Source organism: Theileria equi, chromosome 1 (genome assembly GCF_000342415.1).
Source record: "Theileria equi strain WA chromosome 1, complete sequence".
Classification (NCBI taxonomy): domain Eukaryota; phylum Apicomplexa; class Aconoidasida; order Piroplasmida; family Theileriidae; genus Theileria; species Theileria equi.
Genome location: NC_021366.1, coordinates 661,505 through 685,798, shown reverse-complemented (window position 1 = coordinate 685,798; position 24,294 = coordinate 661,505). Strand labels below are relative to the sequence as shown.

Sequence of the window (24,294 nt, the reverse complement as noted above, 5' to 3'; positions counted from 1 at the left end):
TGTATCATTAGAGGATCGGATGTTATTCTTGTAGGCAATTAACCCTTATAGACTTGTGGTTTATAAGAATTTCTCCCTTATCTGATCGCACAAGCACCAAAGTAGAAACGGTATCGTCTTTAAATTTTGTGGAGATCCTCAAGACAGTGGAGTTGTGGCTATATTCATAACCACTGCGAAGATTTTCGTCACACGATATGAGCATCTTTATTCCGGCTTTTTTTAGACTAGTAACAAGTTCATCATCTTGTATGCTGCCAAATAGAGCCTCATTAACGTGTACGTTGTTGTGATAATAATAAATTTTTCCTGAAACTTCTCTACTGAATATTACAATGGGTTTTGGCACAAAGAGTTCATCCACTCTATTTAACTCACTAGAAATTGTACCATATAAGCATAACACTTTGTCAGATATAATAGCAGCAATAGAAATGAATTCGAAAACGTCGTTTATCCTGTGAAACAACTCTCGTGCATTTTGCAAGATCAATGATTCCTCACTTGGAAAGTTGAGTGAATGAACATTCCCACTAAGTGTGTTATAAATTTCGTTATAAAATCCATTTTTATTATTGTACAATCTGTTATCCTTCCCACTACGCAAAAAGTATACATGCCGTGGAAACAGAATCTTTAGAGAAAATAAAAAGGTTAAGAACTCTAGAGAGAATACTCTCGTATCTGAAGTAAAATTTCCAACAAATATAGAAATTACAGGCTCCCCCATGGGACTGGATTGGTCATTATTACATTGATGTAATGGCCACCCATATGTATTAAACATTTTACCCAATGATATAATGTCTGCATTTATGGATCCATAAATTTGCACAGATCCATTAAGTTTCAATAACGAGTCCTCCTTCTTTAACAAATTGCAAGTTGAATCACAGAGCTTTAAAAGGTCGGTATATGTACACCAATCAAAGTGTATATCAACACTAAATGATTCACCTGACTCGAACATTTTTTTGTAAAATTTCTTAAACACTTTTAATGCAATAGTATCATCAACTTCATTGGCACTAAAACCAAGATACTTGTGTCTATAATTCTTCACCAACTCATTTATCTTTTCATCCAGAAAATCATTCTTCTCCAGAGTGTGTAAATGCTGCGAGGGCTCAGGATCCGTTACTTCCCTGGTGCTCTCAAGACTTATTTCTTCCTCAACAACACTGGGGATCTCCACATCTGCATGAGTATCGTAATTGCTCACAGATTGTTCATTGTATATACAGGAATCGTTTATATTTAAAACATCCTTTTGTATATCATCTTCACTTTCTGAAAAGCAGTTCATTCCTAAGCTCCTTACAGTATTTTCACGTATATTCACAGTGGGTGTTCTAGACCATGCCTTGTTCATATTTAATCCGGGAAAATTGTACAAATTAGAAGATGCGTTGTTAATTTTATTTGATTCGCTGGTACGTGTGGTAAATAGAGTATCATCATTTTCCAAATCTAAGACACGCTTTTCCATGGTGGAATTAGATCTTGTAGGAGTACCAAATGAATTCCAAAGCGATAGTTTGGACATGGATGCGCTTGGCTCAGAGCTCGGTCTAGTTACGGTTTCAACGGGCTTAAGTCTTGTTTCAGCAAGCCCTTTAACGGGTGTACAAACCGGTTTGTCAAGTACTTGTTGAAAGAAACCAACAAGTGATTTTGCCAAATCCTGTTTTGATCTAAGCAGTAACTTGGTATTCTTGATTGTGCCTGATGCTACTTGGGAGTAAAATGAATCGTAATCCATTCCAGTTTCATTCAAATCACTAGAAACATTTTCATGCATGTCTATGGGTTTTTGTATCCCAAGTTCATTTTCACTTGAAAATCCGGTACCAACTCTGCCTCCACTGGACAAATGCTCCAGGTGATTTACCATGACATTAAGAGTTTCCTTATCTAACAAACCTCTTCGTTCCAAGTCGTAAGCTCTAAAAATATGTTGTAATCTTAGCTTTCCATACGCAAGGGCCAATTCATCAGAGGCATCCGGAGAGCATGCGAGCATACCTGCAATAAAATCATTCAATACAATCATTGAGCTGCGTTTTCTATCCATGGCATCGAATACAAATTTCGCCATGGTAACATTTGAGAAAATATCGTGGTAAGTTATCATGTGTAGATACTCTTTTAGTGTCATATATCCATCGACCATATTACCTCCATAGTGATTGAATAATACAGTCAAAAGTGCCTTTTTCAGTAAAAATGCGTCGTAATATTTGTTAGCTAGCTCCAAAAAGTCCTCTTTAAATGACTCCATCTGTGACAAGAGCTCTGTAGACACAGGTCTATCTTCAGAATGATCAAATATATGGGAAATTACAGGGTTATTCGAGCCATCATTTGCAAAAAACACGGAATTTATGCTATCCTTTACAATAGCAGACATAACATTAGCTGAATCATCAACTTGTTCTGTTGCTGCATCAGTACCAATCTCTTCTGGAATCATAAAATCTAATGAGTCCTGCGACTGTCTGTTAGAAAATCCCACTCGTTTGTCCGCTGCCTCAATCTGCTTTAGCAATAAGCTCTGTGAAAGCCATTTTGTGAACTTGCTTCCCGCCCTGAGGATAGTTGCACTATCGCTGGCTGATACTGAACCAGCAAATTCAACCTTGCTCGATCCAGAAATATGCTCATTTCCCCCTTCAACATGTATTGGCACGAGCTTTGAAGAAAACTCTGATGAATCCAGCCGATTTACAAAAATTGTGTCCACTGCAATCTTCTCGTCAGACGCAGATCCCATTCTCGGAGTGATAATATCTAATCCCAGTTAATTTCAAATATTAAAACATAAAATATTATCATTTTAGGAGATATAAGTCATACAGATAGAAAGCATGAACTAAAGTCACAAAAATTCTGTATTCTTTAGCGCACGCCTATATTTAACATTCACCAAATGTATCCCTTCATTTTATCCAAGAATTGAAAAGATGTGTGCCAGAAAAGATGATAACCGAACCAGCAAATGGCCCAAGGTGAGGCGACCTCACTGCCATCAAAACCAGTCCCGAGACAAACACCTTACACATCACCGTAAACTATTTTGTCCATTACTCCAAACTGTAACGGGAAACAGGTTAACGATACGGCATAATCTTCAAACGCCGAAACAAGACATAGATACAAACTGTCATAGAATGTAAAGTACATCACCAATTAACAAAGGGATCCGCGTTTCCAACAACTGCCTTTGGCTTTTCGACTGATTCTGGGTAGTTGGCAGAGCTATCGTCGTCATATTTCTGCAAACGTATTATGTGATGTAGACAACTTACCGGAACGTGTGGAGGTTTTATGCCTCTGTGCAAGAGCTTGTCAAAGTCCACTCCATGGAACCAGGCACTGCCCTTTACATCATCTACCCCCTTGTGCAAATTACCGAACCTCTTTGAAGGATCGAACGCCAACAGATTTTGAGTGAGTTCTTTGGCGTTGCTAAAAGTTTGTTAAGCACAATGTATAAACGCACCTATTATAAAAAACGGGAAAAGATAATCTACATTCTAAAATCTTCTTGTATATAGAAATAGGGTCCTCGTCATAGAACGGAGGGTATCCAACGAGCATTTCATAAATCAAAATACCCATTGTCCACCAATCTACAGCCTTTCCGTGGCCCTTGTTGAGTAAAATTTCTGGTGCAATATATTCAGGAGTACCACAAAGCGTATATGTCCTGAACTCTACAACTTTGGCAAATCCGAAATCTGTCAAGAGAAGGTATCCACTGCTATCCAATAGCAAATTTTCTGGCTTTAAATCACGATAAATTATACGATTAGAATGGAGATATTCGAACATAAGCGTAACCTGTGCTGCATAAAACATTGCGTCTTCGCTTTTAAGACGGTCAGTCTTTCTCAAGAACGAAAAAAAGTCACCGCCACGAACGTATTGCATCACAATAAAGAGGTAATAGTCATCTTTAAATGTGCCAATCATATTCACGATAAACGGATGATTAACTGAACCGAGTAAACGCTTCTCAGAAAGCACGTGATCTATCTGCTTCTGGACTATCAAGGGGTGTTTCTTTAGTCTCTTGATTGCGCATGGGCTCGGTATGTGTAAGCCTTCATTTGGAACAGCCAAAAATACGCGGCCAAAACCACCTGTACGATTTAGTTGATGGATAAATTTACAAACCAGTTCCGAGTGTTTTTATAAATTTAAAAGATTCTATAGATAGCTTTGGTCTGTTCTTAAATACTAGCTTTGGAGCAGATGCCGGCCTCTTTTTCTTTGGAGAAAACATCTGTTTTAAGGCCTTAAACATCCCTCCAATGCAACCTGTTCGCTCCCTATCTGAAAATGCGTATATATTCGTGCCTATAAAAGGTACACAGTCAGTTGGCAGGTGTGTTGAATCCAGACCAAGTGGACTTGTATATGATCATAATTTCCGACAATATAGAATGCATATAGAGGTTATATAAAATATAAGTACATACCGCGATTCATTTTGCAAAGGTGTGTTTCAAAATAATACAATTAGGCCACTTGGCAGGACGCGAGTTTCTGTATGTAGACAAAATGCGAACAAAACTTAAATCATTGTAAGAGTTATAAAATGTGACCCAGAGGACGAAAATCCAACTGTCCATATGCCAACTACCATCGCGCTTGTTTGCACACGGAGGGTTGGCCAAATGGAGGGAAGTCCACATCAGTCCATAGGGAAAGAATAAAAAAGGAACAACTATTTAGCAAATGATATGTGCAGAGCGTGATTGTGTGACATCCTGAAACCCTGCAGGCCTTGAAGAGCGGCTTCCGCTTGCGATACTAGAGCAAAATCAATAAAGGCGACGCATCTCCCCTCTATAAATCTACAGCCTTTGAACCCGGGGTATTGATTAAACAAGAGTTCAACACCATCCTTGTTGATGTCTGGAGGGATGTTCTCCACGAATAGTGTATGTGATTCCTTGGAAGACGCTTCTGCCGGTTTGTCTTCAGTTGTGGAACTAATAACTGGTTTGGCTTGCAACTTTGAAATTTTGCCAATCCTGTAGTAATCCGATGGTTTCATAGCCTTGTATGATTTGTTTTTTGAATAAACAATCTTTATTTTTTTTGCCAAAATGCTTCGACCGTTCAGGCCCTTTAGTGCTGCAGTAGCACTTGTTATTTCGCTGAATATGGTATATTGGTGTTTATACGTAGTGATGATCAATGAATGCACACAGTAAACAAACCTAAAGACAATAAAAGCCTGTCCCCTAAGGGTCTTTGTCTTGCGGGCAACAATGTCTATAATATATCCATATGGGCAAAAGAGCTCATATAGAAGCTTAACCAATTCCCTTACATGAATCTGATCGTCCAGATTAGTAACGTATAGTGTCTGGCTAGGCACAATGTCATGAGGCTGAAAAGCCGCCATTCTGTTCCTACTTGTCCTTGTGTAAAATACCTAGGTAGTTTGAGAGAAGCAACGACGTTATCTGAACACTATGGTCCAGACCGCAAAGGCTATGCAGGCTAGTGAGACGTAAGGTGAGAGACGATCTCCGATAACGGCAAACTTTCCCAAAACTCCTGGGAACCCTGGTCTTTTAGAGTTGAAAAATCCCGGGAAGAAAGGCTTCAAGTAGCTACAAGTGCAGATAGTCAGTAGTAAAATGATGCACAGAGATGGTAAGTTGAATAACGCTGTCATTATCTATTTCAGTGTCCTCCTAGAGCGGTCTTTGAGCGTTTCTCCTGGGCATCCAGTTGCGGGCTATTCACGATATATGGAAGCTCTATCTACCGTTATTGTATATGAGGTGTTTGCTGTGTAAATACTGTGTAGTTTCAGGGTGAATACGAACTGACGTGGACCCAGAGGGCAGCCCTGCCCTGATGGGGAGTAGAGGCAAGGTGTCCTCTGAAGTCTTCGTCCGTCCATATTATATTTTACTTGCAACTTCAATTTTTTAGTACAAATTTAAACGGGTGGCCTCGGTAGGATTCTTTGGTCGTGTACGATTAATTGGAGAATCTGTGCTACAGTGGCCGTCTTTGGGACTATCTAGCCTTAACTTCGTCATCTAGGCACGTACAACATTCATGTGCGCAGTTTCAAGTATCGTATAGTTCAAATACCCCGTTTACACGATGGAGTTGATTGATAATCACGATAGTAATAACTACGACATCACGTCCAAACTCTCTCCATTCTTGCACCCAAAACTCATCATATACATAATCGACTGGCTCAGCTCAAAGGATATCTACTCTCCTGAGAAGTTGGCCTCGATAAAACAAGAGATAGAGACAAAACTCGGTGCATCAAAGCTCCCTGATGAGGAGTTCTCAAAGCAAGAAGCAGAGCTCAAAGGACACATAAAAAAGTTCCAAAATGTTCTCACATGTTACAAGAGAGACCAACTCCATAGAATAGGTTCTAATGCTGAAAAGGTCTCGATTTCAGCCCTGTTGCAATGGGCCAGTTTGCTTCCAAATGTGGACATCAACGTTCCCCTTGATGCGGACAAGATGATACTAAAATTAGCAAAACTCTATTTCGATCGCCAAGATTATGATGCTTGCAAGTTTTGGCTCGTTTATTATGTCAACACTGTCTCCAAATATACCCTAGAAGGTTAGTTGCATATCCACTATCATTTATCCAAACTAGACAATACATACACATTTTATATAGGTTCTGTGACAAAAAACAAGATGCATTGCTATTGGGGTATAATTATATGTAACTTGCTGAAGACCCTCTTGCCTGCAACTGAAGAGGAACTTATTGAGATGGCAACACAAGCCGCACAGCCACAAGACCCTGACAATGATAAAGATGCAAATCCACTTGAACAAAACACACCTAGAGCTGGAGTATTTTGCATCCTAAAATCCTCTGAGCTTTTGGTTTCAGATGAATTCTCCAAGGACAGGAAGGATTTAATCTTAAAAAGGAGTTGGTTATTGCACTGGTCTCTATTTTATATTTTCAAATACCACCTATATTTGTTCCACAAGAAGAACAAGGGTATAAAGTCATTTGAATGGCCACAATTGCAAGAATATTTTTTGGACGATCGTAACTTGTCCGTAGTCCATCTTGTGGCACCTCATCTCTTGAGATACTATGCTGTTTATGCCATCCTCAATAGAAACAGAAAGGATCATTTCAAGGTCATTAGTGCGGCTATTTCAAACGCAAAATCAAAGTATTCTGATACATTCACATCGCTTCTGGGAGCCCTTTTCGTCGATTTTAATTTCGAGGCTGCTCAAAAACATATCGCTGAGATTGATAAGGTGAGTCTAATTATATTTTAACATTCCTTGTTAGGCATGCAGTTCCGACGTTTTGCTTGACCCACTTAAAGAGGTCATTGAGGAAAACTCTCGTCACATTATTTTCGAAACATACTGTCGTATACACAAATCGATCAATCTAGACTTGATTGCGCAGAAGGTCAATATGAGTTCTCTGGAGGCTGAGCGCTGGATCGTGAATATTATAAGACACTCTCATGTGGAAGCAAAGATCGACAGCGAGAAAAACTGTGTGGAGATATCTACAGTTCCTCCAAACTTGTATCAACAAGTCATTGAGAAGACACAAAACCTGACGCTACGCTCAAACATGATACTCCAAAACTTCTTCCAGGCAAATGTGGGTTCAGATGGTAATGTTGGAGGCGCTCGCAATGCTGAAGGTGCAACAGACAGAAGCAACCAATCCAGGAGATCGCATCAACAGTACGGCCAAAAGAGGAATCAGCATCGCTTTACTAACTTTACTAACAAGGATTTTAGAACAAGTGAACAGGATTCTCTGTGGTAATTCCTTTTATTTTCTCGTCTATGGTAGTTTAGTGCTCGGGCTCCCGCCATGGTGTAAATCATGAGTTGTTTGCGGTCACATGACGATTTGCCCTTGTTTTAAACATGAATATGAATTAATATAGCATAACATTTATTAATGAAGAGGGAAAGTGGAAAAAACAAAACAAAAAAGGGAGTGGACGACCAGGGCATCGATCCCCGTACCTCTCGCATGCTAAGCGAGCGCTCTACCATTTGAGCTAGCCGCCCTCGACGACGGGTGTTTTCTCGTGTCTCATATATGCACTTTTGACAATTATTTTTAAGTAGAGATTATTATTTTCATATATAGGCGAACCTATAACTCTAATTTCTCATACATTTGACCAATGAATATAAAACTCTCCCAAATTGTCAGGCTTTATTTCTCGGAATGGAATCCTGGCATCCTTTGTCTCGTAGCTTCTTTGATGTGAAAAGTAGCAAAATTTAAGGCTACACCCTCAACCCAGACTTTTTAACGCTACGACTGAGGCATAATTTGGTTCATTCCAGTCGGAGAACAACATGCATATACCAGAGTCGCGCCTCAGGGGACAAATTGGCTCCAATGACGTACACATCACCAGTAAATGATATATCAGTCATGATAGATCAAGATTATGTCTGCAGCTTATCACAGCTGGGCCATGGTGTAGCCATAAACAATTCGGTGGTCCTACCTGGCCTTTACAACCAGCCTGAAGCTCGCGGCTCAAATGGCCCAAATATCATCTATCTGACACATAATGGTTCTTACAACATCCATCTGTATTCCTTTAGTACACATTAAAAATATAACGTACAGAAACGTACGCAAACACATTTGCCTTCCTGAGATTTATTCACAGATCTTTCTTCTTCCTAGCATATTCTTGCCCTTAATATCCCATGTAAACCTGTTTTTGTGGTATACTAGACCCTTATACGTTCTACTTTTGCTAATGTGTTCCATGCCATTCTCGGGATCATTCCTTCCTCAATCTTCCTCTTCATAATTCCCCTACTATTCCCATCTAAAGATAAAGCTAAAATGAAGACGACGATTATTAATGAAGGAGATGATAATGATGCTCAGGAAGACGTTGTTAGTCTCTACATGCATCAGTATAGGTATTATTTCAATGAGTTGGAAAGGCTGGGAAGGCTCAATGCGGCCAGACATGAATTAGAAGGTGATAACCAGTACTGTGGTAATACAAAAGCTGGAGCCAAACCTCTGAGTGGAATCAGAGGACTTTATTTTTCCAAGGGATCCTGGAGAGTAAAGTACCTGGATGACCAAGGTGAAGTAATTACATGTTACTTTAACTACAATGACCCCAAACTACTAATCGCAGGATTTAAAGTTGCCTATTCATTTCTCAAAAAGGTTATAGAGTACAAGAGACAGGTAAACAAGGATGACGGTCTTGTCCTAGAAGAGCTCAGCAATGAAGAACTTCTGGAATTGGATAATAGAAAAAAGAAGAGAGATTTGCTACTAATGGAGCAAAAGAATGCACCAACTCTTCGGGAACGAAATACTCCATCTGTGAGCAGTGGATGGGCTACATCATTTTCCACAGAGTACAGTACAGGCTATCTAGACGAGCAGGCGAATCTTCCGAAAATAAAGCGGAATCGTGGACGTCCTAGAATAGATAGAGAATATGTCACTCCACCGGACGAGTACCTCTGGAACTCGGAAAATTTCTTTGACTGGGGACAGACCGCTGTAGCTAAAAGGGCTCCAGTGAAAAAACCTAGAAGACTCAGCCGCTTCCAAGAAAAATTTGAATCTTACATGCATCATAGTACCCACGACCTAATTGATGATATGATTACTCAAGGAATGCAGGAACGGATGTCTCCACAAGATGCTCAGAATACGCGATATAAAACACACAGAGAACGAAAAACTAGTGACTCAAACGTTGCTATTAAAGGTAAGGGATATGAGCCAAGGTCAAAATGTGTAGATGATGAGAGTGAATATGTAGAGAGCACTGATGAGGAAAAGGACGAATTTCACAACAGTTCTAGTAGCAACGTAAGTTTGATCTCAACACATACATATACTTCCAATAGGAAAAGAGTGCAAGTAGCTCGTCTGAAAAGTCGAAGGAGGAAAGCGCTGATTCTCATTCTGAAACCAATGTGTGTCCATCAAAACCATCTGAGACTTTTGAGGATCCATTTACAGTTGCCAAGCTATACAAGTTTGACAATTGCCTTAAAAAGTAGTAATTTGTCATTCATATTTATTATCGCCGAGTAGAGAATCAAAAACTTGGGGAAGGCCAGAGGATGTGGGATTCCTGTCGTTCTTTTGCTCACTCGGATCACTAAATATTTATAGAAGATCATTAAAATGGCAGCAAGACACCTTGATCTTCTTTCTTTGTATGATCGCAACCAGGAAGCGACTCTATATGTCGGTTCGTTTTGTTTGCAGCTTAATATGCGCTACTTTATCCACCAGTCTCACTAATTGACATATAGGCAATGTCGATATGCAAGTTGATGAAGAATTGCTCTGGGAGCTTTTTATACAGGCTGGAGTCGTCAAGAATATTCACATTCCCAGAGATAAAGTCACTGGGCAACACCAGGGTAGGTTTTGTCCCATAAATCTTTGTTTTATTCTAATGTTCCTCTATAGGTTACGGATTTGTCGAGTTTGAGACAGAAGATGACGCGGACTACGCCGTCAGAATTCTAAACTTTGTAAAGCTGTACAACAAACCACTGAGGCTCAACAAGGCATCTAGAGATAAGGAAAACATTGAGGTTCGCTTCATCTTACATCCATTTGCTTGAAACAACACTAACAAAATGTTCAGGTTGGAGCGAATCTCTTTATTGGTAACGTAGATGAAGAAGTTGATGAAAAGCTACTGCACGACACATTCTCCGCATTTGGAAATGTTCTACTAACAAAGGTATATCTCCTCTATAGTCCATAAACTCCGTAGATTGTAAGAGACATCGATTCGGCAGGAAGAAATGCCTACGCTTTTGTCTCCTATGATAGTTTTGAAGCGAGCGATGCTGCCCTTGCTGCAATGAATGGGCAGTTTTTGTGTAACAAACCGATACATGTTTCTTATGCATACAAAAAGGATACCAAGGGTACGTTAAAACAATCATGTATAATGTATCCAGGTGAACGCCATGGAAGTGCAGCTGAAAGACTTATAGCGGCGAATAGGCCGGCTGATGCCACAAGTCAGACTGGAACATCGCAATACGGTTCACAAATGCCAACTCCCATGGCATATCCGTCTCCAATCGCAATGCCTACTCAGGGTGTACCAGTTGCTCCGGCTGTGGGTAAGTCGTAGTTTGTGAAAAAAATAATCTTTAGGTGTCCCCCATCTGAGTCAAGATGTGCCATTTTTGCACAACATGCAACAAAACGTCTATCAGCCTGGTGTTGTACATCCGTCCATGTTGCCACAGGCAAATGTTGGATCGCTACCCATGTCAATGCCACCATTACCGGGTGCTGCGACTCTACCAACTATACCCCAAAACATGCCTCCACCGCCACCAATTTATAAGAGTGTGTGACCGTATTACTGTGGTAATTTCCAATCTATTGGAGTTTGATTTGTTTTGGTCAAGTATTCGTTGCATTTTTTAAAATGATCGCAACCTAAATATTTAATGTTGTATATATATTTATGAGTGTAAATGGAAAATGAAGGAAATACCTTTGAAAAACTTTATAGAGAGTGGAGAGGGATGTCCGCATGTCAGTATACAGTGCTTGCTCTTTGAAATCTTGCTACACTTTTCTTGTGCAAATTTACCCCAAAGCAAAAAGACTACATTTTCCCTTTTTTCATTAATGATATCAATGACACAATTAGTGAATGCATCCCAACCGTAAAACTTGTGAGCTAATGGTTGACTGTCTACTACAGTCAAGATAGAGTTGAGAAGGAAAACTCCCTGATTAGCCCATGACGTCAAATCACCATGTCTACTTGTTGTACCGATCTCAGCAAAAATATTACGCAAACTTGGTGGGAGCAGAACTCCGCGGGGCACCGAAAACGAGAGACCCATTGCTTGTCTAGGCTGGTGATATGGGTCCTGTCCGACTATAACAACTTTAATTTTAGATAGAGGAGTAAGTTTGAATGCGTTGAACACCAAGTCTGCTGGAGGATAGACCTTCTTGACCTTTCTTTCGTTTGCAACTTTGGTCCAGAGTGCTTGAAAGTAACCCTTTTGAATCTCAGAATCCAGCACTTCCGACCTAAAAATGAGCGTGTATCCAAGAATTTCAAGCAGTAATGAGGAGAATAAATCATAATGTATAGACAAACACACCATTCATCCCCTAGCATACTTCTAAATGTCTCATTTTGCACGGAATCCTTTATCTTTTGCTCATCTTTTGGGAGTTCTGGTTCTAAATCTACCTTTGAAGCAGTAGAAATCGATTTGCAGATTACTTTGTTCCGAACTCCAGTATTCGTGTCAAAAAAGTCTGTAATTAGTCGTTTGGTCATCCTAAGCAACAAGACAGACTGAATAAAACTTGAATATTTCATAGGCACTTTACATTTAGCCAAGGGTTAAAGTGTGTGCTAGAATTGAAACTACCACGGCACTCTTCGGGGTAGTGTAGAGGGCTTGCGCTTCTCCATCTACTTTCAATTCCTTATATTATACAATCGACTGAAGAATTCCACTGTAAATTTTAAATATTTGTCTATCATTCTTCGTTGTTATAGCGGATTATATTTCAATTCGGCGCTGTATGCGCTACTAATGTTTTAGAGACTCCTATTCATCATGGACTTCGTTTCACTCTTTGAAAGTGTCAATGATGACTATATAAAGGCTCGTTCAGCCGATCATGAGAGGCCTGATGGGCCTCCTAGGGAGAATTCACTCATATCGTTGGCCCTAAATGTGGTCAAAAGGGACAGTGAAAAAATGGCTTTGTTAAAGCTAAAAGGATATGAACGCGTAGATATAGAACGTACACGCGGAAAACACTCGGTGGTTTGTCGGCATTGGTTAAAGGGGATGTGTATGAAGGGTGAATTCTGTGATTTTCTCCACCAATTGGTATACTCCAGAATGCCGCCATGCCGAAGTATCGAAAAGAATACATTCTGTACTGATAACCTACGTGGTTGTTGTATGTTTCAGCATAACATAGACCCAAATGCCGACCCGGAAGATTCCAAGGTTAGTAAGCTGTTCATCTTCATCCACACCTACTTACAGACACTTCAAACTGGAACCGAAAGCGAGATGCCATACATCTCGGATCCTGCGCGTTTTATGATAGAATTCGACAAGGCTATGAGTGTTGTTTTCCCAAAAATTCCCGGATTCACTTAGAGCTCTTTCGGTAAATAGACACTAGAACAACGTATCATCGCAATTATACTCTGCCAACCTGGTATTTGTTGGAACATCGCATGGGTTCCATTCCCAGTTAGTTTTATCATGGCCACTACGATGGTCATTTCTAACCATTCTACGCATGTATATAACTAACATACAACTAAATGTGCTATAGTATTGTGAAGAAAGATGAAAGAACAATTTTATGTCTTTTAAATGCCCATACGATTTTCAATGTGTGAGTGAATGCCACCAATTCCAAACTCGTTGGTCGGTTTTTCTGTGTTTACGTATTCGTAAGGCTTTATTGAGTCGAGTTCGCCCATTAAAATCTCAAGCGATAACATGCTACTCTTCATGCCAGGAAGTCTAGATGACTTGGCACACATGTTGCATTCAATTGATGACTTTAAAACCTCCTGAGACCCAAATGTCCTGGCAACTCTGGCATCCCTCTCGAGAATTGTCTTGTATACGTGCTTATATTCAATATCATTCAAAGGATGGATCTCGTTGGTCGTTCCGTAGGCTGTGTTGGCGTCTTTCTCGTCCAACAAGTTCACAGGGAACTTGTTTAGATCCACATTTACATGGCTAAAGCCCTCACCTGATGCCATGATTTATTATACTCTGTTTACAGTGCTAAAGTGGCTCCCAGCGTCCGCAAACGGCCCTTAAATCCCAAGGTGTAAAGTACAAGTGCCCTTCAAGTGTAATGTGGGCCAATCGACTATAAAAGGTACACAAATGCGAAAATATGGAGAATGACCACGCAGAACCCCCAAGAGGGCCCTGACCACACAGCGAATGGACAAAATCGCACGCCTGTCCACGGAGACATCTGACACTAGCGGTGGAGTAAATGGTAGAATAATGTGCTAATATTGCGACGAGCTGTGGCCAAAACACCCAGAAGACAGTGAGAGACGAGACAGAGGGCTTCCGTTGGTTAACCGGTGGCCAATTACAAGGTCCTGCTGAGGAGTACGTATTAACATTATGTAAAATAGCTAGTGGACAGTATAGAGGAATAAAGTCCCGGGAGACTCTCTGTTTAATGTCGACAACACCGAAACAAGTGAGAATTGCGCTAAAACGTTGCAAGACCAGAGTACTCGTATCACAGTCACAATATCTTGCCATGAATCCGAATTCATTGCGAGTAAAGCGCGACTATGAGATAACTAGGCGACACATCTCATCAGCGGCGCTTCCCCATTAGCGCCCCCCAGAGGACCTCGGCCGCGATTCCCTTGCGTTTCGCCTTTCACAGTTATTTCACGTTTGATATATTTACATATTTTGTGATTTAAGTTACTTGTGCCGTGTAGTTCGCTCTTTAGGCTCTACTGGACCGTTTTTGCTGTACAATTCAAATCTAATTTCAAATGTACGTCTTTCCACTCCAAATTGTCATATCTACAGATTTTTAAAATCGTCATTCGACAGACACTCAAAAAATGTCCCTAAAGTACGTCGCAAGTTATCTTTTGGCCGTTGTTTGCGGAACAGAATCGCCCTCAAAGAAGGACATTGAGGCCATCTTGGGCTCTGTAGGCTCTGAAGTCGATGAGGAGGCTCTTGATGGATTTTTGTCCGCTATCGCCGGCAAGACTGTCCATGAGGTATGTTTTTGCGCTGTTTTGTCTTCGCTCTCTACATGTCGTTCTGTAGGCAATCAGCTCTGGACTGTCCAAGCTCCAGACCGTCCCAACTGGTGGTGTAGCTGTAGCAGCTGCCGCCGCTGGTGCTCCTGCTGCTGGTATGTTTAAGATACGTCCATATATAAATCCTGCAGACAAGGCCGATGCTGGCAAGAAGGAGGAGCCCGAAGCTGAGGAAGAAGAGGATGATATGGGATTCTCACTCTTTGACTAGAGATATTTCCATAGTAATGTCTTTTCCCTCTGTCCGTATTCTGCAGTCTATCATTCATGTTCCATGTGCTGTCCTCACCACACGCCACCCTTGTAAAAGTGTACCCTCTAGTCCATAAAATGGCTCTATTATATAGATAATGGGTGCTGAATACACTTGTAGTAGCCTCCATGAGCGGTTAGTGTCGTTCCTTGCGCCCCTGAGGTCGAGCATCTCCGAGAATGGTAACCTTTTCTGTCCAGATGCTTGCACATGTACAACGTTGTTATATAGGTGAAGGAAAGGTTGCAATTGTTACCTCAGGAGGGACAATTGTACATCTGGATGGTCCAGGTGTCCGCTTCATTGACAACTTTTCAACGGGAAAAAGAGGCTCGCATATTACAGAGTTTGTTGTCAATTCCACACTCTTGTGTAAATGTGTACCTCAGGAGCCTTCTAGAGATGGGTTATTTTGTCATTCACCTCTCCAGGAAGAATTCACATCTCCCCTTTCTGGGCAAAATTGTAGACTATGAGCATGGTATGAGCGTCATGGACCGTTTATCCGTATCTAAAGATGGCGTGATAGTCTGTAAGTTTTATGGATACGCAATAGAACCTCTCCAGTTGAGCCTGAGGGTGATCAATATCTCCATGCAATAAAAGCACTGAAAGACTACGCAGAGGTATCAAGTCACTTCAAGCATAAAATCAACTATGTAGAACAAAAACAGACTATTTGTTGAACACTTTACAACTGTGGATGAATACCAAGCGAAACTAAAGTTTGTGCCAAAGAATAAATCACAATCTGTAGAACAATTGCTTACGCTTGTACAGAGTTTAAAGAACATGTGGCATTCTGTCTAGCGGCTGCCGTTTCAGATTTTAAAATTCCAGAGGCAAATATGGCAAGTTTGTACTTTTTATTCTAAAGTGTACAGCCAAAGGAGAAACTTTCATCGGACTCAGCTATAACTCTACACCTTGAACCTGTTAAAAAAACTAGGCAAGCCAGCATCCTAACAATAAATCTCTGAATAGGTTACTTGTACGTTCAATTTGTGGAACTGAACCGCTGTTATGCTGTTTCAAACTTGCAACAAACGAGGCTGATTTACATACAAAAGCAAATAAAATGCTACAACAGCCAACTTTGGCAGATATGGTGTGTTTCCCATAAATTTCAACATTCTATGCGTCCAGGTTGTTTGTAATATATTCGAGGATAGGAAAGCAGTAGTTAAAATCTTATATCCAGACGGATCACTGGAACGCATCACCGATGAGGTAATCCAAACTTTGTCCAAAACACCGACTTAGGACCAAAAAATCAATGAAAACATCGCAAAATCGTTGGCAAATGCTCACGAGAAAAGGATTAAATTTTGCCAAATCAAGGATGGGAAAAACGAAAACATATAAAATAACATCCAATAATTAAACTACGTTAAGTGTACATTTCTAACAGGACCATTTCTGTGAATTTTTGGATCCATAAAAAATACATCAACTTTAGATGATTGGATCTGGAATGCAGGCACCTGGAGATGACCGCAAGAGCACCTTCTTCCGTGCCAAGAATAATAGCCCAATTTAGAATTGCATTTTGTATTTTTACAAGACAAACGTCCATCTTGCGCTTCTAGTCCAGGCATCCAATCCATAGGTTCTATAAATACCGAACTGCATTCTTCACTAGAATTTTTATCTTTATCATGTGGCACTGTATTAATATCGAAAAATAATACTTCTCTGCATGCTTTGCATGAGTATACGAGTTTAGATTCATCATCTTGGCGCTCTGGTTCGTCTTCCATCATTAGATAATCCTCATCAAAACTGTAGGTGTTGAAATAGTAGTTTGCAAATCCCTGATCAACAGTACATCTGTATCTCTTGTATAGTCTTAGCTGATAAGCAAATCCATTGCTTATAGCTGCCTTTGGATGAATGCTTGAAACATAGCGATAGACTTGGTTAAAGCCCTTGTTCCACTTTTTGATTAAATAGGAAGTGGTTAGTGTTACACTTCTCGACATTCCTGCCGTGCAGTGAATGAAAACGCTGCCATTTTGTTCTCTAACGTACTCCACTAAACTACAAGGTATTATTATATACCAGAAAATTCAGATAGACTTACTCGTATACAAATCCAAAGGCATTAAAAAGTCCTTCATCGTTGGAATCATCAGCAAGTATGATAGAATGGAGCGTGTGCTGCGATTCACCCTCTTTACGGGCTGAAACTTTATCGAAATGGAGGTTTAAATAGCTGTTATTCTTGTACTTTAACAACTCTTGTGGTAGCACTGGGCATTCTGGATCACAATCTTCTGAGGTACAATCCGACTTTGTGGCTCCCCTGCGAAAGTTACACCAAATTGTTTGATCAAAACAGACAGTGACGACTGCTTTAATGACAGGGTAGCTAGCCTCGGTTGAATCGAGTCCATTGAACGCTAATGTGTGATCCATGCAGGGACCAAAGAGACTATTTGCTTGGTAGATGTTACCAACGAACAGTTCAGGAAGAATCTTTGACATTTTCCTAGTTTGTGTCCCCGGTCAACTTCACAGTAGCATATTCCCTTAATCCAGCCTATAGCCAACTAAATGGGCTCAACATGCAAATATAAAGAGTATAGCATATTAAAAATAAAACTGGCTTAGCTTGGCCAAAAGTGTAGGCGGGAAAGGCAGAAGGTCGAAGCTGAATGGCCGGGATAGTAGTGCTCTGCCTGCAAGACAGCCCACAGTCTACACATTTTTTATCTTGACTTCTACTTCCCATACAAAGACGAAATCAGATAAATTTTACTAATAAAATGAGACATTGTTGATAGTTTGGTCAGAAATCGTTGCCTTTGCCATAAAGATTACTGTTTTGCCAGAAAAGTGGTCATGTGCTGCAATAACTAATATTGTAAGCATATAACTATGGAGGATATCTCAGAGGCTGAGAAGCAAGAGTTTCAGCACTTCATAAACATCATATATTCTTATATGACCTACAAGAGGGATGGATCGGTGGATGTCGAACGTATTTATAGATCTTTCGACCTCCTATCCAAAGATGATAAGGAATTGTTAAAGGAATCACCCGCAAGGAGGACCTTCCAAATCCTCCAAGCGCTCATGCTCAACCAGCAGTTCATTTCACTCATGCTCTCTAGTATTGTGGATGTCGATGAGGGACAAAATTCTAGACCAATTGAATCAAACAACTATACAGAGTCTATGGAAGATATCCTAAAACGGCTGAGGTATATTGTAAAAAACTCTTCGTTCTGCAGGATTCCGCAAGAGGTCGAGGACCCCGAAATCCAACCAACCACGGATCCGGTTGTTTTGCAGAGAAACATGAACTGGGTATGTTATTCATAATGTAAACTTTACGCTCATAGGTACGAACAACGCTGAGACAATTCGTTAGGGACTGGTCAGAGGAGGGAGCTCAGGAAAGAAATCAGTGCTTCGAACCTCTACTGGACGCCTTGAAAAGAAGGGTTCCAATTGTAGATAAGAGTAAACGACCAAAGTAGGTGCTATTCTATCCATTAAACATTTTTAGAGTATTGTGCCCTGGTTCTGGGCTCGGCCGTTTACCATTTGAAGTTTTGAATCTGGGATATGCAAGTCAGGGCAACGAATTTTCGTATTTTATGCTAATAGGTTTGTTTATTTATTGACATATAAAGTTTTATAGGTTCATTCTTCATAATAAATCACTCGATAAAGCCGAAATCGTTGAAAATATATCCATATTGCCTAGATACTAGTAATAGGTACGAAAGGAGAAATGTCCATAACGAATATTTTAGGATGACGTTTAAAGACCAACTACAACCTGTAGCTATCCCGGACGTTTCTCCGGCTGATAGCAACTTTGAAGGTCATGATTTCTCAATGTGCGCGGGAGAATTCACTGAAGTGTATGAAAATATACATGAAGAATTCGACGCTGTGTTAACCTCCTTCTTTCTGGACACTGCCAAGAACGTCATTACTTACGTTCGAACAATCGCAAAAATTACCAAAAAGGGAGGTTTGTGGGCCAATATAGGTCCTTTGTTGTACCATTATGCGGATATAAGTCACAATTCTATCGAGCTGCCTTGGGATGAATTGGAATCTATCATCTCAAAATGGTTCAAAATAGAAAATCTATGCTGGAAGGATGCAAATTATACCTCAAATCCAAGTAGCATGATGAAAACACAGTACAAATGTGTCTATTTTGAAGCCATTCGAAGTGATGTTGAGGTAATAGGTCGCTCTAACATCTTCTAATCGGCAGTTACTGCCTAGATTGTGTATTTCTAGTTTTAAGAAATGAGTGGGTCTTTGGTTTACTCATTCCTTCTATTGGGCCTCTCGGTCAGACCACTAGGCCAAAAATACTGCCATTTTTAATTACTCTACTAGAATACATACACTTTAGTCATTAAACCACGTCTTCAACATAGGAAACTTTCTACTGAAGGCTTACACATTAGCCACGGCTGCTAATGCTTATATTCTGACCCAAAAATGGGTAAACCAAAGCCTAATATCCCCTAAAATAGGCAATCACATATTAAATGATGATGTTAAGTTCTCTTCTGGCTCAAATTCAGTGTTAAGGGCTCACAAGTTTCGATACGTAAAGGTCACGCTAGAAAAGGACACTCCAGACATTGGAAAGCAAGGTTTGTTCACTGTTTACGTTGCATATGCCGTAGTCAATATCAGTTTTGTGCCAATTAGTTCTATAGCTTGCTGATTCCTCTATGTGACTCTATAACACTCACGTCTCCGAATCAAAAATTCGTACATTCCACATGAAATTTATACAGGAGAGATCGTAGCTGTCAATAGAAGCTTTGCGTTCAACTACCTGGTCCCCTTTGGATTTGCTAGGTACACAACCAGAGCGGAACTTGTAGGTCAAGCTCTTGAGAAAGACTACAAGGAAGCCCTTACAAACGTCAGAAGATCTGCTGCACTGCAACTAAAAAACAAAATTGGCAATAATTGTGTGCTTAACTTTGAAGTTCTAGCCAAAGAGAAAGGATCACAGGCACTCAACATACCTCTCCGTCCCATTAATATTATAGAAAAGCTGAAGGAACGGCGAGTATTCACGCCACTTGACATGCTAAGAGAACAGGATGTTGAAATAAATACAAACTCTGGATTCATAACAAAATTCGGAACCTATTCCGCCTCTTTGACTCTTGATGAAGAAATTAAGGCGTCCGTGAAAATTGTAGTCTCAGAGGCTCCACTCGATTGTTCTTTTATCCCCTACTAATTGCCATTCAATCTTTTGGGCAATAGATTCTCGTGGTTATCTGCAAGTCAGCATGGTTCATTGGAAAAATGCTGTTCAGATGGTTGCGCAAGGGGGATAATTCCATTTTTTATATAAGAAGAAATTTTCTCCATCACTCTCCAAATTCTGGAAGATACTTTACCAATAGGTTATACATGAAAAAATGCTCAAGCTGCACATCTTGGAATCACCTTTCTGCTATCCACTGTTCAAAGTGTTCACATAAGCTGACGGATGATGACATTAGACTCAGGACAATCGACCCTATTTACGAAATATCAAATGTTCAAAAGTCATCAATAGTCAAAGAACAATACAGTTCAAAGGTACTCTACCGATGTTTTGATTTTACAATAATGTACCATCCACAGCCATCCGGACTAATACATCTATCCGCCACGCCAAATGGAACATTTTATGATATCAAAAATTTTAGAAGAGCACATATTCCTCTAATTTCAAAGATGAAGCAAACTTGCATTAATGTATTCAAGGAAATTATCACTGAAACACCTGTTTCAGAAGGAGATACTCATCTTTCGAGAATTAAGAGCTTTATAAAAGATGATAACAAGGAGAAACACTGGAATTTTGTATCATCTCTTCTTATTTTCGGCTTTAATTATCCCAGCAACTTTGTACATGTTGTCATGCACGCAATACTACCTCCAATTCACACATTCAACATGTTCAAGTGCCCCTACTACTATCCTCTAGAAACCGTCCTAGCGGACCTTGAAAGCTATGGTAGAGTTCATTCATTCACTCCAGCCTTCATGAGAAAGCTAAACGAAAATGATACCATCTTCAAGGATATAGTAACAACAAACGACACTTTTAAAAAGACAATCCTCGGTGAGGAACCCCAAGAATAAATTATAAATGTCTATACATATGCGACTAAAATTTCAAATAAGCCATCCATAAAATAGGTAGCAAATACTAGTATAAAAAATCATGACCTATTCCTTGTCTTACCCCTCAATCTCTCTGTAAATACATGGAATTTAGAGTATAAAAAATACCTGGAGCGATACTTGGTGAACTGTCTGAATCATAACGCGAATTTCGCCGTCTTTTATAATCATCTCGAGAACGTCTGTGTCTTCTCCCTGATCTACTGCGTCTAGAACGGCGGTGGTAATCTGAACTAGAAGAACGATCTCTGCGTGATTCTCTTCTGGAGTGTCTCCGATGTTTCCTATTACTATATTCGTATGATGATGTTGATGATTGAGAACTGCTAGAAGAACGACTATACGATCCCCTTCGGATATCCCTCGAATGGGAACGCTTGTATCTGTGTGTCCTATGTCTATCATATCTGCGATCTTTGTGCGAATAAGAACCCCTACGTACGGGTGTTGAACTGCGACGTCTCTCTGTTTTGTAACGACGCTCATTTGTGTGCGATACTTCGCGTTTAGAATCAGTATAATTCTCATCAACGTGTCTATCTTCGTCATAAATATGGGTTTCTCTATCTTCCTTAATGGAAGAAAGTTCTGCATTAGCTTCATTTTCGATCTCCCTCTTCTTTTCATCAATGAATGCCTGAGGGATTCCATATTCATTTTCCTGCGCAGATAAGAGTAAATCCCACAATTCCTTGACAAAAACGTGTGCCTTTTTTGCCATGAAACCAGTAAGATTTATCTGCAGCCTCTTTGGATCAAGGGATGGTTTTTCATTGAACACAGTTCCACCATCACCTAAATCAATTGTGTATAAATGTACAAGAACAGGTGCAAACCTGCATTTTCGATGTTGGCTTTGGCATCTGTTTCCCCGAGTACTTTTAACTGGCTAATGCAATAATCAACCACGATTTCGTCATCAACGCCCATTAGCTCAGCAGTTCGTTTAGTAATCCATGGCTTGAAAGCGTCTATCCTTATCTTGGTGATATCTACAGGTTTAGAAAATGAGCTCGGCCATTTTTTTGATTCAAAGAGCTCACGCTCTTTACCTACCAAAAAGGGCGTCTTCTGGTCGCCACCGCCACGAGAGAACCGAGAAGCGTTCAGCATCTTTGAAAGTATGAGTCGTGTATCTTTATTTCCAGGATTTGCTGTAAAATCAGCAATTGTTCCAGGGTGTGTTCGATTCTAGACCTCTGACTTCAAATTTACGAGTTGAGGCACACGATTGTGGATATTACAACGAATTTTTCGACCTACAACCCAAACGGTACCAGTGTTGGCCTTCAAACGGTGCGAATCTACTACAGGACCAATTTACTAGTCTCTAACTGCGTTTTTAAATGATAAATCAGGCAATAGAGTAGGCTCCACTTGTATGGTAAAAGTATCGGAGGGTTTAAAGGCTAAAAACGATGTTTAATGGGCCCCTGCTGGTCCATTGTGCCTCGGCCTCTAATCCCCATTGGGTACAATAGGAGATTCCTCAGTCCAAATATCCATCAGCATTTTATATTTTGTACCATAAGTTTTGTTTTTAATCGGGGACTCGTTCTTATTTGTAAATGTTCCTCTAGTTTTTATATAACGCCAGTTTTTCAAGTCCATCAAACCGTTTTGGGTTGTTAATACGAATTTATTCTAGTACGACTAAATCCTCTACCAAAAAGTCATTGATGGTATTCTAGCGGACTCACATATACCTAAAGGAGACAGACACACCCATATAATGGACCTTTCTCAATATCTCTTTAAAAACGTACCACATTCAACTGCAAGAAAGATCTGTAAGTTTATATTCACCATTTGGAATTCATTGGCCAAAATACAGATAGACACAAAAGAACACTATTCTACATTGTAAACTGCTTCTCAGAGGAGAATGTTGTTTACGCGCTAAAATACGACGCATGGGCTACGACTTCAAAGGGTGACACAACATTTAAACGCCACCTGAGCGCGGGTCTTAATGTTGTTGTATTTTTTTCACTACAAGGTACCCAAAATAGCCCATCGAAACTAGTGGGATACGCCCTCATTAGGTCAAAACCAGGCGTTAGCAAAGCAAAAAACGTATTTAAATTACCAAGTGGAAAGACATTTCGTGGAAGGACGTTTGACATACTCTGGCTCAGGTGTTTTAACGTGCCGGAGACTGAGTTTTCGCACTTGAAGAACAAGCTTGATGAAAAAAAGCACATAAAAGTTGGACCAGAAATATTAGAAATTGATTCACTCTGTGGTTATAAACTCTGCAAAATATTTGAAAAAAAATTTCTAGAATCAGATACCAGCGCAGTTAATCCACAAATAAGCTTGTTAAACATTCCAAGCGGAACCCACGATATTAACCTAAAAAATATATTTGCCGCCAATCCAAGGTTTCATCCGCTACTTCCCCTACCCATTCTTCCGGGAAACCCAAAGGTAAAAAGCTCCTCCAATGCATATTCCTTTGACATCGCATCAGAGTTCAACCCAGCCTTATTGATATTCCCCGTTGACCTCTCTAACATGTCATATGATACATATATATCACTATATCAACGTTCCAATCAATACTGGCTCAATACACCTGATCGATTTAAAGAGCTATCCCAAGACTTGGAAAACTAAAAATGTGGTTACTCGGGAGACTCGCGAATCCGTGCTCCTGTAAACTTTTTACAAGAACATTAGGTCTGAATGTCCACAAACCATTCACTACAAGCACAAACGTGGAAAGAAAACGGTTGCTCATGAGAATCAATCGCACAGGAATTAAAGAACTTGACATTGTCCTAACAAATTTTCTCAAGCAAATGGATAATTTAGACGCCGAACATATAAACGATTTTCATCGTCTACTAGACCTAGATACACAAACAATTTATGATGTTGTTATACTAGGAAGAAAACTACCGAGGGACTTTCAGGAAAATCGCATTACTGCAAAACTGGCCAAATTTGTACAGAGGCACTAAGCACCATATAATAATTAAACAAGTAATAATTTGTACA

The 24,294-nt window shown here is 40.0% G+C and overlaps 17 protein-coding genes and 1 non-coding gene across 18 annotated transcripts; 10 read left to right on the top strand and 8 right to left on the bottom strand.

Moving 5' to 3' along the window:
• Positions 1-22: 22 nt before the first annotated feature.
• On the bottom strand, positions 23-2,773 carry BEWA_021210 (hypothetical protein; the record flags this gene model as incomplete). The annotated part of the gene is made up of 1 exon (XM_004828882.1): positions 23-2,773. One exon carries the CDS (start codon positions 2,771-2,773, stop codon positions 23-25), a length of 2,751 nt encoding a protein of 916 aa, XP_004828939.1.
• Positions 2,774-3,182: 409 nt separating this feature from the next.
• Positions 3,183-4,309, bottom strand: BEWA_021200 (protein kinase domain containing protein; the record flags this gene model as incomplete). The annotated part of the gene is made up of 3 exons (XM_004828881.1): positions 3,183-3,468; positions 3,503-4,145; positions 4,180-4,309. 3 exons carry the CDS (start codon positions 4,307-4,309, stop codon positions 3,183-3,185), a joined length of 1,059 nt encoding a protein of 352 aa, XP_004828938.1.
• A 422-nt stretch (positions 4,310-4,731) lies between these two features.
• On the bottom strand, positions 4,732-5,845 carry BEWA_021190 (U1/2 small nuclear ribonucleoprotein, putative). Its single transcript, XM_004828880.1, has 2 exons — positions 5,232-5,845; positions 4,732-5,168 (listed from the first exon to the last, which is right to left on the bottom strand). The coding sequence occupies exons 1-2, from the start codon at positions 5,417-5,419 to the stop codon at positions 4,733-4,735; spliced, it is 624 nt and encodes a 207-aa protein (XP_004828937.1). The 5' UTR covers positions 5,420-5,845; the 3' UTR covers position 4,732.
• A 290-nt stretch (positions 5,846-6,135) lies between these two features.
• Positions 6,136-7,822, top strand: BEWA_021180 (eukaryotic translation initiation factor 3 subunit 6, putative; the record flags this gene model as incomplete). Its single annotated transcript, XM_004828879.1, has 3 exons — positions 6,136-6,622; positions 6,683-7,290; positions 7,325-7,822. The coding sequence occupies 3 exons, from the start codon at positions 6,136-6,138 to the stop codon at positions 7,820-7,822; spliced, it is 1,593 nt and encodes a 530-aa protein (XP_004828936.1).
• A 178-nt stretch (positions 7,823-8,000) lies between these two features.
• On the bottom strand, positions 8,001-8,073 carry BEWA_021170. The gene has a single exon. It is a non-coding gene; the product is annotated as a tRNA-Ala (tRNA).
• Positions 8,074-8,875: 802 nt separating this feature from the next.
• Positions 8,876-10,068, top strand: BEWA_021160 (hypothetical protein; the record flags this gene model as incomplete). The annotated part of the gene is made up of 2 exons (XM_004828878.1): positions 8,876-9,874; positions 9,913-10,068. The coding sequence occupies 2 exons, from the start codon at positions 8,876-8,878 to the stop codon at positions 10,066-10,068; spliced, it is 1,155 nt and encodes a 384-aa protein (XP_004828935.1).
• Positions 10,069-10,168: 100 nt separating this feature from the next.
• BEWA_021150 (spliceosome associated protein, putative) lies at positions 10,169-11,397 on the top strand (the record flags this gene model as incomplete). Its single annotated transcript, XM_004828877.1, has 7 exons — positions 10,169-10,262; positions 10,327-10,437; positions 10,487-10,614; positions 10,668-10,766; positions 10,800-10,956; positions 10,990-11,157; positions 11,192-11,397. Exons 1-7 carry the CDS (start codon positions 10,196-10,198, stop codon positions 11,395-11,397), a joined length of 936 nt encoding a protein of 311 aa, XP_004828934.1. The 5' UTR covers positions 10,169-10,195.
• A 5-nt stretch (positions 11,398-11,402) lies between these two features.
• On the bottom strand, positions 11,403-12,442 carry BEWA_021140 (uracil DNA glycosylase, putative; the record flags this gene model as incomplete). The annotated part of the gene is made up of 3 exons (XM_004828876.1): positions 12,166-12,442; positions 11,541-12,091; positions 11,403-11,482 (listed from the first exon to the last, which is right to left on the bottom strand). The coding sequence occupies exons 1-3, from the start codon at positions 12,387-12,389 to the stop codon at positions 11,403-11,405; spliced, it is 855 nt and encodes a 284-aa protein (XP_004828933.1). The 5' UTR covers positions 12,390-12,442.
• A 191-nt stretch (positions 12,443-12,633) lies between these two features.
• On the top strand, positions 12,634-13,277 carry BEWA_021130 (hypothetical protein; the record flags this gene model as incomplete). The annotated part of the gene is made up of 1 exon (XM_004828875.1): positions 12,634-13,277. The coding sequence occupies one exon, from the start codon at positions 12,634-12,636 to the stop codon at positions 13,189-13,191; it is 558 nt and encodes a 185-aa protein (XP_004828932.1). The 3' UTR covers positions 13,192-13,277.
• Positions 13,278-13,409: 132 nt separating this feature from the next.
• Positions 13,410-13,814, bottom strand: BEWA_021120 (hypothetical protein; the record flags this gene model as incomplete). The annotated part of the gene is made up of 1 exon (XM_004828874.1): positions 13,410-13,814. One exon carries the CDS (start codon positions 13,812-13,814, stop codon positions 13,410-13,412), a length of 405 nt encoding a protein of 134 aa, XP_004828931.1.
• Positions 13,815-14,657: 843 nt separating this feature from the next.
• Positions 14,658-15,075, top strand: BEWA_021110 (60S acidic ribosomal protein P2, putative; the record flags this gene model as incomplete). Its single annotated transcript, XM_004828873.1, has 3 exons — positions 14,658-14,822; positions 14,872-14,959; positions 14,996-15,075. The coding sequence occupies 3 exons, from the start codon at positions 14,658-14,660 to the stop codon at positions 15,073-15,075; spliced, it is 333 nt and encodes a 110-aa protein (XP_004828930.1).
• A 444-nt stretch (positions 15,076-15,519) lies between these two features.
• On the top strand, positions 15,520-16,482 carry BEWA_021100 (hypothetical protein; the record flags this gene model as incomplete). Its single annotated transcript, XM_004828872.1, has 8 exons — positions 15,520-15,649; positions 15,685-15,743; positions 15,781-15,842; positions 15,875-15,968; positions 16,002-16,066; positions 16,102-16,225; positions 16,264-16,347; positions 16,381-16,482. The coding sequence occupies 8 exons, from the start codon at positions 15,520-15,522 to the stop codon at positions 16,480-16,482; spliced, it is 720 nt and encodes a 239-aa protein (XP_004828929.1).
• Positions 16,483-16,502: 20 nt separating this feature from the next.
• On the bottom strand, positions 16,503-17,604 carry BEWA_021090 (dual-specificity protein phosphatase, putative; the record flags this gene model as incomplete). The annotated part of the gene is made up of 2 exons (XM_004828870.1): positions 16,503-17,157; positions 17,201-17,604. The coding sequence occupies 2 exons, from the start codon at positions 17,602-17,604 to the stop codon at positions 16,503-16,505; spliced, it is 1,059 nt and encodes a 352-aa protein (XP_004828927.1).
• Positions 16,549-19,350, top strand: BEWA_021080 (hypothetical protein; the record flags this gene model as incomplete). Its single annotated transcript, XM_004828871.1, has 5 exons — positions 16,549-18,429; positions 18,465-18,598; positions 18,632-18,732; positions 18,767-18,845; positions 18,882-19,350. The coding sequence occupies exons 1-5, from the start codon at positions 17,998-18,000 to the stop codon at positions 19,348-19,350; spliced, it is 1,215 nt and encodes a 404-aa protein (XP_004828928.1). The 5' UTR covers positions 16,549-17,997.
• A 293-nt stretch (positions 19,351-19,643) lies between these two features.
• On the top strand, positions 19,644-20,353 carry BEWA_021070 (ribosomal protein L9, N-terminal domain containing protein; the record flags this gene model as incomplete). Its single annotated transcript, XM_004828869.1, has 3 exons — positions 19,644-19,648; positions 19,684-19,748; positions 19,896-20,353. The coding sequence occupies 3 exons, from the start codon at positions 19,644-19,646 to the stop codon at positions 20,351-20,353; spliced, it is 528 nt and encodes a 175-aa protein (XP_004828926.1).
• Positions 20,354-20,421: 68 nt separating this feature from the next.
• On the top strand, positions 20,422-21,249 carry BEWA_021060 (hypothetical protein; the record flags this gene model as incomplete). The annotated part of the gene is made up of 1 exon (XM_004828868.1): positions 20,422-21,249. The coding sequence occupies one exon, from the start codon at positions 20,422-20,424 to the stop codon at positions 21,247-21,249; it is 828 nt and encodes a 275-aa protein (XP_004828925.1).
• Positions 21,250-21,270: 21 nt separating this feature from the next.
• Positions 21,271-22,702, bottom strand: BEWA_021050 (hypothetical protein). Its single transcript, XM_004828867.1, has 3 exons — positions 22,128-22,702; positions 21,400-22,086; positions 21,271-21,364 (listed from the first exon to the last, which is right to left on the bottom strand). The coding sequence occupies exons 1-3, from the start codon at positions 22,402-22,404 to the stop codon at positions 21,330-21,332; spliced, it is 999 nt and encodes a 332-aa protein (XP_004828924.1). The 5' UTR covers positions 22,405-22,702; the 3' UTR covers positions 21,271-21,329.
• An 80-nt stretch (positions 22,703-22,782) lies between these two features.
• On the top strand, positions 22,783-24,275 carry BEWA_021040 (hypothetical protein). Its single transcript, XM_004828866.1, has 2 exons — positions 22,783-23,081; positions 23,126-24,275. Exons 1-2 carry the CDS (start codon positions 23,024-23,026, stop codon positions 23,908-23,910), a joined length of 843 nt encoding a protein of 280 aa, XP_004828923.1. The 5' UTR covers positions 22,783-23,023; the 3' UTR covers positions 23,911-24,275.
• Positions 24,276-24,294: the final 19 nt, after the last annotated feature.